This window comes from Lonchura striata, chromosome 6, assembly GCF_046129695.1.
Source record: "Lonchura striata isolate bLonStr1 chromosome 6, bLonStr1.mat, whole genome shotgun sequence".
Taxonomy (NCBI): Eukaryota; Metazoa; Chordata; class Aves; order Passeriformes; family Estrildidae; genus Lonchura; species Lonchura striata.
In genome coordinates, this window is record NC_134608.1 from 12802632 (window position 1) to 12819392 (window position 16761).

Here is a 16761-nt window from a genome sequence, read left to right on the forward strand (position 1 = left end):
CTACCTCTGTAATTAATGGGTTTTGTTTTTCATCTGAGTATTTTATACCTTCCTCCTTCCCTTGTCTCCTCCTGTACCCCCTCCTCATTTAGGCTTTTAAAGCTTCTGTTCATTTTGCTTCTTTGTTCACTCAGACTGGATTTTCCTTTGCAGGACTTCTGTAGGAACCCTTTAGTGTAGATGTTTCTGCAAATATTCTGGCACTCAAAAATATCCATAATGATGGAAAATGAATGTGATTCCACGAATTTGTGTATTGTCAAGAATAAATATGTTATTAATAATTGTTTTGCTAGTCTCAACAAAAGAATTCTTAAAAATGGAGTTTAAGAATGCATTCAGTTTATCTAAAGTGAGCTAAAGAAATAGGATCAACCTAGGGAGAACTGCTATTGTCCTTTTTTTATTTCCAAAAATCAACATAATATCAGCTAAAGAAAAAGCAACAGAATTGTCAAGGATTAATTTCAGTTCGTGGATTTCTTGTACTTCAACTGTTTTTCCTTTTAACTAAAGATACAAAAGATACTTTACTATCTGTGTCTCCATTTATTCCTCTAAAGTATTTAAAGCTGAGCTCTTTAGGCTTGTAGCTGCTGTGAAATCAGTTATCTTCTTTTAACTACACCACCACAGCCAGATTTATCCCCACACTGAAGACAGTGTCTTGAGACTAACAAATCTCAGAGTGGAAGAAGACTTGCTTCCAAAGCCTGTTGAAGCCAGATTCATATTGACTTTGGTAGGCTTTGCATTGGGATATTAAACATTAATTTTTTTTTTTTTAATTTAACTACTCATTCTGAGAGTGACAGACTTAATTTTAAACAAATCCTAAAGTTTCCCTAATTTACTAAATTAAGTTGGGCTGTGTTTACCATTTGCACAAAACTTCCAAGGGGGTGCAACTTTTGCATCTACTTCTCCCATGGTAAGATCATTTGTTTGAAGGTCTAGTTTAGGGAAGGATGGACCTCTGCCCTGCCCTGTCCAGAGCCACCCTTTTGCTTTGTGCATAATGCTGTACTCATAGCCAGTCTAACAAAGACCAAATAATTTATTTATACACATATAAACACACACATATGCATAAACGCACATATATATTTATATATGTATATGCATATAAAAATAAAAGAAAGCTTGAAAATGTAATAATTTCCACCTTTACTGTGAAGAATATCGTTCTCTGTGTTCAAATTAGGACAGGGAAGTCGTGGCATATGTCGTGTCAAGGCACAGAGTGCAGTTCTGTATCTTTAAATGTTGATGCATAGCAGTGAAACCAGGTGAGATCTGGCCCCAGGTGCTGGCTGCTGCATGCATTGTTGAACAATTTTTAAGGGATGCAGATTGGGTGGTTGGAGGAGGAAAAATGCTGTCTTTTTCTAAATACATTTGTTTTCAGTGAAATATGTTTTAGGTTTAATGAAAAGATTACAAAATTATCGACTTAAGCTTCATACATTCCTCTAATAACAGTTCTGTATAATCTAGGCCTGACCTGGCTCTCGCTGAGGAGCAGTACTGGCTGTCATGCAGCCCCAGTTATGCCAAACAGAGGGAAGGTTTTGTTGAGACCATGCAACTCATTTCACTGGTGGTTGTACATACATGCTGAATTAAAGTTCCTTCACAGAATTATTCATAAGGGAAATCTTGGATGCTGAAGAAGTGCTCCAACGACTGCTTCTGCTTTCCCTGTCTGCACATTGAAAGCCTACATGGCTTGAAAAACTGCTCCACAGCAAAGTCTTTTCCTTCATTCCTTTCAATGTAAATCCAGTTTTAAAACATTTTACAATCAAGCTTCAAATTCTGTGGTCACCAGAGAAGGGGCATCAAGGTAAATTTGCAGGTAATTTGGGTAGTGGCCTGTATTGAAGGTATGTGGCTTCAAAAACCTAATTAGAGGTGTAGTTTGTTGCAGGCAAAAATTATTGATACACAAGGAAGGTTTTATTCAGAGACATCTGTAGGTTGGCAGCTGTGCCAGCCATGTCTGTTCTTCTAAGTAACGGAAGCCACACAGCCGGGAATAGCAACGTTTTAGTGACAAGTGTTGAGAATATTGGTTGAATTGCACTATGAAAATATTTTCATTATTTTTATTATTACTGTTCTGCAAGCGGGTTTGAGGTACGTGCCTGCCTATGTCTGTATGCTTGAGCAGATGAGCTGGAGAGGGAGGGCTGTTATTTTTTTTTTTTTTTTTCAATCACACCTCCTTAGCATTTTGTACATATCAGCATTCTAGCCGAGCGATTTGCTAATTGCACTGGAAGACCCACTTTAAATTCAGGAATACTGAAACTTTGAAACTGTAACATTTTGACTGGCGAGAATGACCAGTCTTCTTTTCTCTTTCACAGTGAGCGAGTTGAAGGAAGCTGGCATTGTCGCAGAGTGAAAGCTCTGCAGAAGTGCCGCAGGTTTTTCATATGGAAATGTGAAATAATGGGGTGATTAAATAGAGCTGTATATTAAAGTACATCTGACATTAGAATTAGCATAATGTGCTCTAGCCCTAGGCTGAGTACTTTATTTGCCATCTGCGTCGGACCAAAATCCCCTGGGGAAGCGCTAAAATATTCTGAATAAACTCAGCCCGAGTTCTTATTGAGAGTAAAATACCATTTGTGGCACGTCGTATTGATTCGTCTTAATTGCGGTGCAGAAAAGAACATTCAGTTGCTGATGACTTTTGTACTCTGTGACAAGTCGGCTGGAGTTATTCTAACACTGCAGTTGGTTAACCTGAACAGACTGTCGTGCTCAGAGAAGGAGAAAACCTTATCTTCAGTAGCATAAACTATAGTATCATCTGCTGGCTTTAGTCCTTTCTATCTTGATGGACCGTTCTTTTTTTTTTTTTTTTAATTTAATTTTATTATTATTATTCCCTGAAAACAGCAGCCAATGAACTGGAGGGAAAATGGAGCTTCATTGAATCAATCCAAGAAAATTCACATTCTTACCTAGTTATTCTCTGCAGTCTCCCTCCCTACACTTCCACCCCCATAGCTTTTTTTAAAAAAATCCAGGAACATCTGACCAGCTTTCATCCAACGGAATGAAAATCAGTGGAACTTGTCCTTGAGGATCCATCTCCAGAACCATTAGTTCAAGAGATTTATTATGTATATTCTGTAAAAAGCTGTGGCTTCTCCTGTGCATAAGCCCACAGCCTTAGCTGGCTGTAATGGTTTGATTTTTGTCAACTCTCTGCTCAAATAGGTTGCTGAATACCTTTGAAAAAGTGCTTATAACATGCATAAAAGATAAATATTTCATCTGAAGGAAAATACTTTGATGCTCCATGCAATTCTCTAACATTCATAAGGTCCAGTTTTTACCCTATAATTGCCTATCATTATACACAATTTACATATTCAAACATTCTCTACAAACCTTAGTCTAGCATGTTTTTATTACAAATTCAGATCAAGGGAATAACCTTTAACTTCAGAGACAAATGAGACAAATTTACAAGTGCATGTCTGCTGTTTTCTTGTGTTTTATAAATCCCTGCAGACCTGAACACTTTTGCTATAACGCCACTCAGAACAATATACATATATTACTACTTGTTTGTAGTGCTTCGGTAATGAGTCCCCTTTGTATTAGATAACCTATATAATTCAGCATCTAGGCCCTCCATAACGTCAATTATCTCCTCATAGCTAAATGTACATTCCATTAAAACAAGATTTACAGCCTTTACAATACTTCTTAGGCTTGAATGTGGAGATTTTGTGGATTTAAAGAAGCAGAGATGGGAGCTAGCATTTGTTAAAGAAGCAATAAATTAAAACAAAAATGCTATTTTATTTAGTGACTATGAATAGACACCTAATACCCTTAAGAAATAGTTGTAGTAAAACAGACAGAAGTACTCCTGGGGAAAAAAATCCCAGGAAAATTTGTTTTCACCCTTTGGCTTTTTTTATTGTTTTCTAATTTACTCTTTGTTTTTCCATTATGTGACATGGACAATTTCCTTCATGTACCCTCCATTTAGTTCCTATTCAGATTACTGAGAATTCTTGACTGTAAGATGAGAAAATGGCACCTTAGAAGTCAGTGGGAAAAAAAAATCCCAGCACTTGCCAGTTTTCAAACAAAACTGCTTACAGGAAACCGATTTAAAGGGAAGCTGCTGGCATATTTCATATGTTGTAGAAAAGACTGACATTATTTCAAATACATTTGAATACCTTATGCAAAGAAAAGGCCTAAAAGTGTCCTTGAGCAGTACAAGGGTTTTTCATGAGTGCTGTAAATGGGATCCTCTATATTAAACCACCAGACACGAGTAGTCCTATGGTCTTTTAATCTCACGAGTGGGTAAGATGCCCCTCTGTATCACCATCCCCATTTTAGCTGATAGCTTTCACTATTTTATGCTGCAGGTTTGTAAAACATCCGTTCAGTCTGCTGGTTGATGTGTTAGGTTCAAAGAAACAATCTAAAAGACACAAAGCTGTTTAGATGCTAAAGGTGGAGTTAGTTGAAACTGTTGTATCACAAAGGGCTAATTTAAAAGTTAACTCATTCACTATTGATCTTTTAATATTGATTTTCCTGTTTGCTCCTTACTTTTCACACTTCTCCCTTCCTCTGCTTTATAAATTGCCTTTGCATTTTAGATTTAACACCAATTAGGAGAAGGTGTTCAGAGAAGACAAACATGTTTTTTTTATCTTCCATTTAAATAGTGCTTCTGGGTAAAAATCCCTGTGTCACAAGTTCCAACTTCTGCAACCCATTTTTCTTTCCTTTTCTGCACTAAGTAAAAGCATTTCTTATACTTCTGTAGGCTGAACATTAACTTCCAGTAAGCCAGAAGCTCTTTTAAGGAATGAGAAATTGGACATCCAGAAGGAAGTGGCCCAAAATGCCTAGTGACATTTTATACCTAAAAATATAGTATTACCATTTTGTAACGCACTAGAAATTAAACTGAGCTGTGCATTTGGTTCATTTATGTGAATCTGGCAGTACAGATCTGAGGTATGATTAAGTCTCACAGAAAATGGGACCATTGAACACAAGCTGCTTCAGCCAAAGGTCGCCCATGTCCATTAAGAAGCAGGAAGCATCTGTTTGTGTTATGCATGGCTGTAGTCTGCCTGCAGCCTCCTCCTTTTTTATAAATATAAATGCCAGAGAGGACATATAATACGCTGCTGGGGAAAGTTCAATGAAAATAACCAAATGAATTGCAACTTGGTATATTTATGTAAGTCTAGTTAAGATCCTTGTTAGTGACAACCTGGTGTGGTTTATCTGGAAAAATTTTAAAAAGTCTGCTTTGGTGATCATCACAGCTATTTTGAATTCATAGCAGGGTAATTCAAATCAGAGTTTGGTAAGGTGTATCAGCTTGATAGCGCTAAGATTTTAAGGATTTATGCTCTTTGTTCTTGGAATTCTGAAAGGTTGGCTGTAGGTAGCATGACAGTCTGACTTCTCAGATCTGTATTGGTGATTAATCCATTTGGTTTTCCCCTCATTTAATAACATAGTTAATTTGGCAAAATAGATATTTATTAATACAAGATTGACAAACAGATTATTTACAGTTCTGCCTAATAGGGAAAAACCACTGCTGTAATGGCTTCAGAAAATAAAATAGTTTCCCAAAAGTGGGGCAGCACTTAATCCACCAAAACTAGAGTTTGACAGTTGGCTTTAGCACATGAAGAAGAATAGTACATTGCTAACAGTAGTGTAATATTAATAATTTTTGATATTTGTGTCAACCACTACTACTGTAGATATTTTCCATGCTCTCAAGAATATTCACATCACTAATCAAAATCAGTGCAGGGAATAATAGAGTCTTGTGGAGTGTGTAGGTTCTCTTGGCATAAAGCTTCTTGCATAATCTCTGTTGAGAGCTTGCAGTCCCACTAGTCAAGGTAGAAAGAGGATGGGGAAAGCTGTAAAACATACAGGCAGTGTGTGGGAGAAGAATATTGCATGAAGTCGTGATTTTTCTTCTGTTGAAGATGGCACTGGAGGAGATAGGCTATCAAGAGGCAAGGTAGGAAAAGAGAACTGGGCCTTGTATGGGAGGAAATAGGATTCTGAGGAGCAACACCTCACGATTACTTCTTTCTTCAGACACCCTTGATTTTCCATCCACCTCTTAAAAACATTTCATTTTTGTTTCCCTGTCACATTCTTTCCTTTCACTGACCTCATCCTGAGATTCCCCATTTCCAGATGATGACAGGCCCTGTGGCCCCTCATGCTTGGGCTTTTACACCTCAACTTTCACCTACTCTTCTTGACTGAGATGCACTTCAGATTGTCTGAGATTTACAGGAGACCAGGGCTGTTTATCTGAGTGTAGAAATGGAGGTGCGTGGGTTGTGAGACTGCAGGCGACTTGTTAAGTCATAAAATACCAACTTTAGCTTCTAATTGACGCTAACTTCATGAACTGTTGGTGATAGTCCCCATAACCCTCAGCAGGATGTGCTGCAAGACTCTCTTGAGCCCTTTCTTTAGATGAGGCAGTATAGGGATGGATGAACTGTGTTAGCTCTGGGGATAGAGCTGTGCTTGTTTTCCATTTTCAATCTTGCTGCCATCAAAACAGAACTAATATTAAGAGAGGTGAAAAGAGATATGGGACCTTTGTGTCTGCAGTTTAAAGCTAGTGACTGGCATTGGACTGGCAATGGTGATTCATGCCCATACTTGGGCCCTACTTTGTATTTCTGTCTTAATTTTTATTGAGTCTGTCAGTCCTTTTGAAATGGAGGTAGTAGCACTTCCAAACTGCCCATGTTTTTCTGAATGCAGGAAGGGAGGATAAAACTCTCAATATTTTGTGTGCTCAAATAATGTTTATTCTATTATAAACATAGGTAAGTAAAAGTTCTTGCTAACTTGGAAAATTTAAAATTATAATATGGCTTATGAAATCCCTTCAGCATAAATTCCTATATTAGAGATATTTGTGCAGACCCAATCAAGCACCAAGCATGAACTGATATAGGTCACATAGCAGATCCACACTTCAGACACCTGAAAAGCATTTGGCCCTTGTCTGGGTGATCTGTCAAACCACTTATGATTATATTTTTTTTTCACCATGCAACACTAAATCTTTCCAGTATTTAATGCCCTTCTCTTTAATGTCAGCTGGTCTTATAAGGAGACTTATTAAAATTGTGTTCTCAATTATGGCATTTTAATTTAATAATAATTCAATTAAAGGTGTGTTTTTTTATGGAGCATCCATGCTACCTTTATTGGTATTATTAGAGTAACCATCATAATAACAAGGAGTAATTATTTAAATGTTCATTAAAAATCAAGTGGTGGAGGAGAGAGTAATATTGGAGGAAAGATTGTAAGAACCTGATACATGTCTGTTCCTGAGTGCTACAATAAAAGGTGTCCTTTCTTTAAAGCTTGCAAGTTTCTACTTTTCCTGAACTTCTAAAGGTGCAGTAAACCAACATTAAAATTCCTTAACATTTTTATTGCTGCTGTTTTAACTTTGTAAAATGGAGCCAGAAACATTATCTGGAAAGTACTGCTAGAGGTAAGGAATGGCAGTGGTTATATGGACCTGACTGCAGGTCCTCACTGCAGTCCTGGCAGGGGTTATGGGTGGGTGATTAAAATGAGGGGGAGTTCATTCCCTGTTACTGCTAATGGAATTATTCAGGCATGCTGAGGGGAGGATTCATAAGGCACTGGATGTCACTGTAGCTCAGCAGAAAATAATGAATTCTCAACAGTTCATATCTCACACTGGTTATTGTTTGATGGTATCCAGAATAACTGAGGATATTTTGAGGGAAATTTTTATCTCCAGGGTAAAGGTGCTCAGCATAAATATAAAGTTATGTACCAACTGGGCAAGGAAGATCTGCATATCACTAAATGATACAAGTCCGACTGCAGGGGACAGATAAGTCAGGGGTTCAGGCTGACTGGTGCAGTGGGGTGGATGTCTACAGACCCAGTCTAGTTTTGTTCTGACCTGTGTTTTCTCACTGTCTCCTGTAAGGGCAGAATTTGAAAGGGAGGGCTGGAATTCAGCTTTGTTTAGAGCTGTTCACGAAAGAGAAGAAGGCTCATTATTGCATTGACATTTTGAATGGAACATAATCTAACATGCACTAATCGAGGAAACACATTTTAATATTTCTGGAAAAGACCATCTTTTTGTCATATTATTCAGAAAAGGCAACAGTGTTCAATAAGTTCAAAGTTTAAAATTACCTGCTTTGGGAGGGTAAAAATACAGCAAGATCTAACTGTTGGGAGTTGAACTCAGCAATTCAAATTGGAAAGACAATTTTTTTTATACTGAAAATAGTCAACATGGCTACTGACTACTCCAATACAAAGTGAATTCTCCCTCAACATTTCCAAATCAAATTGAGAGAAGGGGGTGCTAAAAGCACAAAGTGGTTCAGCTGCAAATCCTTGGGTTGGATGATAACTATGAGGTGCAGACTAATTTTTTTCCTGTGTTTTGCATGTACATCTGGATAGAATAATATATTAAGATCTTAAATTGCAGGAAGAAAGATTTAGATTAGGCACTTGGGGAATCTTAATGATGGTAAAGGAGTCAAGGAATGAGGTAGACTTTTAAAAGATTGTAGGCTTTCCATTTGGTGGCCTTTGAAGCGGGATATTGGAGCAGCTGGCATATATATGAATAGGTTCATAGATATGGACATGTAGTCACAGGACAAAGGACAAAGACTTAAAGAAAGTAGGTTTAGACCAGATATTAGGAAAAAATGAGGCATAGGAGCAGATTACCCAGAGAAGTTACAAATGTCCCATCCCTGGAAGTGTTCAAGGCTAGGCTGGATGGAAGTCTGAGCAACCTGGTCTAATGAAAGGTGTCCCTGCCCATGACAGGAGGGCTGGTATTGGATGAGGTCAAACCTTAGGGTTTATTCCAGTCCTCTCATTCTTTAATTTCACAATTCTTCCTAGCCTTTAAATGGCATTTCTGAATACCTGAAATACCATTTCAGCAGTCTTAGGATTCAGCCCTACAAAACTCTATCATGTCTAAACTGGCAGTATTTGTTTGGCTTTACTGCAACCTGGAAGCTACAATTGATTGCTCAGGAACTGTGACCTGGATGTCTCATCTCTGTACATACATCATATCTACAAACTACTGTAAAAATAAAGAATTATACTTCAGCTCTTAGCCCTGCAATGCAAGCCTAGTTACAGGCTGTAGGATTGAAACCATGTGCAATTCATAGAACAGTATTAATGAAGTCTTGGCTTGTGTTTTACTCTAAGCACATGAATAATTTCATCACCATCCAACAGAGCACTTCAGCCTATGCTTAAGTTTCACTGATGTTGATTACTCACATGCTCAAAGTGAAGCACATGCTAAAGTGATAAAGACTGCATATGGCAAAGACTATATAGGTAGTTGTCATAAAGTGGGTATTTAGACAGACTTCAGTGCAGGTGGCAAGGGATTAAGATAGCTATATATCAAAAATAGCCTTATAACAAAGACTTTTATAGTGTAGGTGCTTCATTAAATATAAGGATCATTCTTGAGCAATACATGGCTGTTTCTGGGCATGTTTAAAATATTTAGCAAGTTTTTGAACATAAAAATGTTCGGAGAGGATCTTCAAAGTCTTTTTTACATTGTTCTGTTCTTAAAAGTGGGCATCTACACTGCTCAGGGCAACTTTTAGGCAAGATAACCATGAAGTGATAATATGGTAATTAACTTTTTTTTTTTTCCTATTTTTTTAAAAGAGGGAGTCTGGGGAGAGTCTTTGAGAGCTGTGAAAAAAAGTATATACAGGTATGCATATATGAACATCCATGAATCAGTCAGTGATTAGTAGCCAGGTAGCCTACAGTCAACTTTGCTGTTGTGCTGAGGTCTCCTGAAGAGGAGCCCTGAGGAACATAAAAGCTAAACAAAACAAACAAGGTAGAGAAGACCTATGGCTGTTAGCATATAAATCTTAGATCACTAGTAGCACTAATTTTGTAATTTTGAAAGAAAACTAAAAAGGTGGGGACTTACTTTCCTCTCTTGAATTTCATGGAGGTGAGGTTTTGGAGAGCAAAACAAACAAAAATGTCTTAGTTCCATGTAACATGTAATAGCAAGCATCCAGCCAGCTGCCATTTTGAGGGTAATTTTTTTAATCAGCCATTTCAGTTTTAGGTTGGCCTTGATCCTCATCCTGCTCAGGAATTTTCCTTCTTACATATGTGCCTTTTCTGAAGCAAACATGTTGCTGTTATTGTCGCCTAATACACAGCTGCTTTCTTCCTCCTGTCAGCTCTTGAGCTAAGCAAAGCATGCACATACACAGACACTCAGTCATTTTATTTTTTTAAAGAAAAAACCCCATAACAAAAAAAGACTGCATGCTGTTACTTTAAAAATGAAAGAATTGAACAGCTGTGGGTAATAAATCGATTAATTAGAGTGGATAAAGTGAAGGTGAAGGGTGCAGAGCACTCTTTAATTTGAAGATATATGACCTTGTAAGATGCTGCACTTCATTTGCTATTAGATCACACTTTGTAAGGGGCTTTATTAAAATCTATTCTAGGGTGAGCTGAGGTAAAACATATTGTTTAAAAAATCTTTTGACAGAGTATGTTATATACTTTAGTTTGCTTCAGTGATTTCTGTCACTTTTTATACTACACATGTTGCTGTGCAAGAAAAGTTAAAGGTCTAGACATTTTCATAATATTTCTGTAAGAAACAGAAATTTAAATATTTGACGTAATAATGGGAGCTTTTACTGTTGCTTTGGCTGCAAAGCTGACATAAAACTTCCTAACTGCCTCAGTGCTGAATAGATTTTTAAAGGATAATGTATCAGTTCCTTTCCATGTTTGTATGTGGCTTTCATTAATGTCAATAGCAGTTACGGGCACTTTTTTCCAAGCCAAGGGCAGTTCCCAAACTTGTTTTTTTTTTTCCAATAGTGATTGTTAGAAATTAATCAAAGCAACTATGTCTGGCACATACAGACACAGAGTGTGGGTCCAGTGCATGGGGGCCACATAAGCCAGGCAGAAATGTCTACTGTATTGTGAACATTTTTTATTGGCTGTGAAGCTTCAGTGAAATCAGGGTTTGAAGTTGCTATCCACAGCCCTACTAAATCAATAAATGCATGAAGATTTGCACCACATTTATCACCTACCTTTGTAAATAAATCTCAATCTGATACATGCCTTTTCCTTTATGCTGTTATGGATGCATATTGGTTGATAAGATTAAATAAACTGGCAGACTGATTGGTAGGCAGATAATCTTCTAGCCTCCTTGTCTAAGGTTTTGTAGGTTTTGTTAGCAGCAGTCATTCCTGCAACAGCCAGAAGAGGGGAATTCAATCAGCTTCTCTTATGTGCCCGAGTTTTAATATTTGGTTTTTGTTTCTTGTTTTACTTTTTTTTTTTTTTTTTGGTCTGCTACGAGTCATTCCTCTTTACAAGGTAGTTTCAATAATATGGTTCTGTTCACTTTATAAATGCTTTCATTTTCAAGCTCATGCAACAGGCTCTGGGGAATGGCAGCCTCCTGTCTAGAAAGGGTGTGTTAGTTCAGCTTTGGATTTGAGCTCCTGTGAAGGGGCTGAATCAGGCATTGCTTGGGTCCTGGTTCCGTAATGGGTCAGGCAGGAAGTTTGGTTCAAGTACTGAGCTTTCAGGAAGTTTAGTGCCTTTAGGTTCAGTGGGGCCATTGCTAGACAAAGCATGTGCTATCATAAACAAACAAACAAGCAAGGAATTAATTTTTGGCTTTCCAAAATGGTCAGGTTTTTTTCAGGAAGCCTCCCACTCATTTAAAAACAAACAACAAAACAAATCCTGCATCATGATTTTCAAGTTGACACATATTTATGAATTTATCAGAGTCTTGCAGAGGCATTAAAAAAAGGAGGTGGGGGGGGGCAAGCCGGGAAATGCTTTTTGCAGATATCACATAGTTTACATTGTGCCCAGGACCAGAATTTTCTAGCTAGCAAAATTATGACTGTGATGCAGACTTGTCCACACCTGTCCTTTATGTAAAGCTGAATCAAGGTTAAAGGAATGCTTTCCACCTTTATGCAGTTGTTCCAAGAGGCTAGAAAAGCAAACAGAACAGTGTTTTTGGCTCTGGTGAGCATTTCTGCATTGGAGGGCAGGCTCAGGCTCAGAAATTCTTGGGACCTGGTTCAAGCATGGCCCGACATTTGTTACTGTTAATTGCAACTGTGCTGTCGGCTTTGATTACCGGATGTTTCATTTGAGTGGCTTCTTGGTGTTTTGGCAAAAAGAATGTCAAAGTGGTTTATACAAGGGTATGTTTTCCAAGCTCCTGTTGACTTGAATAGGACTTTTGTGGCTAAATAGCTACATAATATTTTAAAAATGGAAGTGCTGGCATGACTTAAGCATGTATAAATTAAATTCAGCAAGATCTCAGGGGACTTCTGCATGAAGTATGTAAAATAAGAGAGTGAAAATGACACTGAAGGTCCTTACAGGTGCCTTGTAAAACCTACCGCACTGCATTTTTCTTGGTTTTTGTCTGTAGTCATAAATCCCTTGAAACAAATTCCTTTTTGTGGAATAAACACATGAAAGGATTTGGATCCTTACACGTCATAAAAGAAGGTTTTATTTGCAAATTAGAGGATGTAAACTTATATAGCACAAATGCGTATGTGTGATATTTGTCATACATGTTAAGTGAATAAGTGCGGTGACTAAAGGTGCTGTTCAACAATTTATATCAGTCAATACGTTGCAATTAAATCCTTCTTTCAGAAATGCCAAGGAGGAAGTGTGTTAGCAAAATGAAGTGAATGCCAACTGTATTTAAATGTTCTCTGCTGTATTATTTTTTAAGTGTTCTTTCTGTTTTTTCTTTTATAGGTAAAGATGAGCCTTCAAGCTATATTTGCACAACATGCAAGCAGCCTTTTAATAGCGCTTGGTTCTTGCTTCAGCATGCCCAGAACACACATGGATTCCGCATCTACCTGGAAACAAGCCCTTCAAACAGTTCCCTTACTCCACGCATCACCATCCCTCCTCCTCTGGGACCGGAGACTGTTGCACAGTCCCCACTGATGAATTTTCTTGGAGACAACAATCCCTTCAACCTTTTGCGCATGACAGGACCCATCTTGCGTGAACACCCTGGCTTTGGTGAGGGTCGGCTCCCAAACACGCCTCCGCTGTTCAGCCCACCGCCTCGTCATCATCTGGATCCACATCGCCTTAGTGCCGAAGAAATGGGGTTAGTTGCCCAGCATCCCAGTGCCTTTGACAGAGTTATGCGTTTAAACCCCATGGCAATTGAGTCCCCAGCGATGGATTTCTCCAGAAGGCTCCGAGAGCTGGCAGGAAACAGTTCCACCCCTCCGCCAGTCTCACCCAGTCGCACCAACCCTATGCATCGTCTGTTGAATCCTTTCCAGCCAAGTCCTAAATCACCTTTTTTGAGCACCCCGCCACTGCCCCCCATGCCCCCTAGCAGCACTACGCCTCCCCAGCCTCAGGCCAAGAGCAAGTCCTGTGAATTTTGTGGAAAAACATTCAAGTTCCAGAGTAACCTTATCGTGCACCGGCGCAGTCACACAGGAGAAAAGCCCTACAAGTGTCAGCTCTGTGACCATGCTTGCTCCCAGGCCAGCAAGCTAAAGCGCCACATGAAAACGCATATGCATAAAGCTGGCTCCATGACGGGCAGGTCAGATGATGGACTGTCCACCACTAGTTCCCCAGAGCCAGGCACAAGTGAGCTCACTGGAGAGGGACTGAAATCCAGTGAGGCAGATTTCAGGAACGAAAGCGATCCTTCCCTGGGCCATGACAACGAAGAAGAGGAAGAGGAGGAGGAGGAGGAAGAGGAGCTTGAAAATGAGAGCCGGCCAGAGTCGAGCTTTAGTATGGACTCAGAGCTGAGTCGTAACCGAGAAAACGGCTCCAAGTCACTGCCAGATGAGAAGTCCCTCGTCCTGGGAAAAGTCATTGAGAATGTAAGTCTAGGTGCCATTCAGCAATATAACGACATGTTAGCTGAGAAACAGAAGAGGAGTAGCTTCATGAAAAGGTCCTCTGACCAGCGAGACTTGTGTCCTCGAGACCTCTGTCAGAGAGATCCAGGTGACGAAGACTCAGTGGTAGGAGAGCTGGACCGCACTGAGGAAGGTACGGTCAATGGAAGAAACTTTGGCCCGGGTGAACCCTTCCCAAACTTGTTCCCCCGCAAGCCAACACCTATCACGAGCCCCAGTTTAAACAATTCCTCTAAAAGAATAAAGGTAGAGAAAGATTTGGACTTGCCACCAGCAACGATAATACCTTCCGAAAACGTTTACTCCCAGTGGCTGGTAGGGTACGCAGCATCGCGGCACTTCATGAAGGATCCGTTCCTCGGATTCACAGACTCCCGACAATCCCCCTTCGCGACCTCTTCCGAGCACTCATCGGAGAACGGGAGCCTGCGTTTCTCCACTCCGCCGGGGGACATGCTGGACGGGGGGCTCTCAGGGCGCAGCGGCACGGCGAGCGGAGGCAGCACCCCCCACATCAGTGGACCTGGCCCCGGGCGACCCAGTTCGAAGGAGGGACGCAGGAGCGATACATGTGAGTACTGTGGCAAGGTCTTTAAGAACTGCAGCAATTTGACGGTACACCGTCGGAGCCACACTGGAGAGCGGCCTTACAAATGCGAGCTCTGCAACTATGCATGTGCGCAGAGCAGTAAGCTGACGCGCCATATGAAAACGCATGGCCAGATAGGGAAGGAGGTCTACCGCTGCGACATTTGCCAGATGCCCTTCAGTGTTTACAGCACCCTGGAGAAACACATGAAAAAGTGGCATGGAGAACATTTGCTGACAAATGACGTCAAAATTGAGCAGGCAGAAAGAAGCTAAGGCCCCACCCCCCTCCCCCCGTCCCCCCTGCCCCCACCTCCACTAGGTTAAATTTCAGGGGTCTAGGTAACATTTTATTTGTACAGTTTAACTATTGCCAACTGAGAAAAGATGACCTAACTTGCCTCCGTAAACATAACTTAGCATAACTATGGTAAGGTGCCAGACTTTGGCACTTAAATATAACCTGTGTCTACAAAGTTCTATTAAACCCGAGGGTTGATTAAGGCAGTAAAAATTGTGGAGCCTTTTAACTGTGCAATAATTTCTGTATTTATTGGGTTTTTGTAATTTTTTGGCATGTGCAGGTACTTTTTTTATTCTTTCTGTTTAAATTTCTTTTAAAATTTTGTTGGGTATCCCTTTTTAATTTTACCCAGTCGTAGCCTGAGATTACTTGCATTGTAGGAGAGAAACATATCTTTTAAAATTATAATTTTTGGGCCGCTGCTTTGTTGAATTTTAAGCTAAGTGTGTGTAATTTCTTGTGAGGAAGCCAGCATTTGAACTGAAATCTTTCTTTTTTCTTTTTTCCTCTTTCTTTCTTTCTTTCTTTCTTTCTTTCTTTCTTTCTTTCTTTCTTTCTTTCTTTCTTTCTTTCTTTCTTTCTTTCTTTCTTTCTTTCTTTCTTTCTTTTTCTTTCTTTCATTTTTTCTCTTTTCCTTCCTTCCTTCCTTCCTTCCTTCCTTCCTTCCTTCCTTCCTTCCTTCCTTCCTTCCTTCCTTCCTTCCTTCCTTCCTTCCTTCCTTCCTTCCTTCCTTCCTTCCTTCCTTCCTTCCTTCCCTCCTTTTTCTTTCCTCTTCTTAAATAACCTTGAAGATTAGGGAAAACAAAATTGTACAGCGGATAACAATCTCTAAAATTAGCACTTTCATTTGAAATTGGATCAAATACGTAGCACTGACAATGTCGCTGAAGATAGAGGCCTTTTCTAGATGGATTTCAGCACTAAAGTTATGGCAACAAAAAAGACATGGATGCAGAAGGCTGCTACACTCAAAACCCAGAAATGTTCTTAATTGTGCATTACTATAGGATAGTTTCTTCTTGTTAAAAGCTATGGCAACATAATGATGCCAGTTTGTCACTTTCTGGAATGTTTTTCCCTCCCTCTTCCCCTCCTGTGACTCTTCCCAGAGACAATAAAAGTACATCTTGAGCATTTTAATATTATTTTCAAACCTCAGAGGAGCCAAATGCCATATTTTTTTTTCTTTTAAAACCACAAAATCATAAATTTGAATTTAGGACATCTACTTAAGTCCATATTTGCTGTAGTTGATTACTAAAAGATAGGAAAGTGTGAATTTCTCAGTGAAAAGCCTCAACTCAGGCATTTGGTTTATTAATAGAAATATTAGAACTATCTTAGATGCTGTACAGTGATGTTATTATAAAGAAGGGAAAATATAAATTCTGCTTGATTTACTTATCTTGGCAAGATTCTGCTCCTACTGAAGTCGGTGAGATTTTTTCCAACTTAATTAGGAACAGAATGAAATTGTATTCAGATAAAAGCTTTACGACAGAGAAAAATTAAAGCAAAGAAAAATACACCTGCTCTAATTTCAAATTCCAAATTTTTAAAAGCCTTTTTCAACTAATATTAGCAAACAGTAGACAATTATGGTTAGAGATTTTAATTATGTTGACCCGCACTTTAAATCTTTTGTTTGTGGTTAAGAGAAAAATGGCTTCTCAACAAGAAATTACATCATATTCTACTTGGCCCAAAGGTGGGTTAAACTGTAAAGGAACAGCTGAGATTAAGTGTCAGTGTTGCTAAGCATGGCATTCACAATACTGGCACTATAAAGAAAAATAA

The 16761-nt window shown here is 39.1% G+C and overlaps 1 protein-coding gene across 6 annotated transcripts in view; it reads left to right on the forward strand.

Annotated features, from left to right (window-relative positions):
* Positions 1-15354, forward strand: part of BCL11B (BCL11 transcription factor B) — a 91999-nt gene extending 76645 nt beyond the window's left edge. For all 6 annotated transcript variants that reach the window (XM_021549657.3, XM_021549662.3, XM_021549659.3 and 3 more), the window contains one exon: positions 12925-15354. In XM_021549657.3, coding sequence (XP_021405332.1) covers positions 12925-14936 — 2012 coding nt within the window. In that variant the 3' untranslated portion in view covers positions 14937-15354. The remainder of the gene's footprint in view (positions 1-12924) is intronic.
* Positions 15355-16761: the final 1407 nt, after the last annotated feature.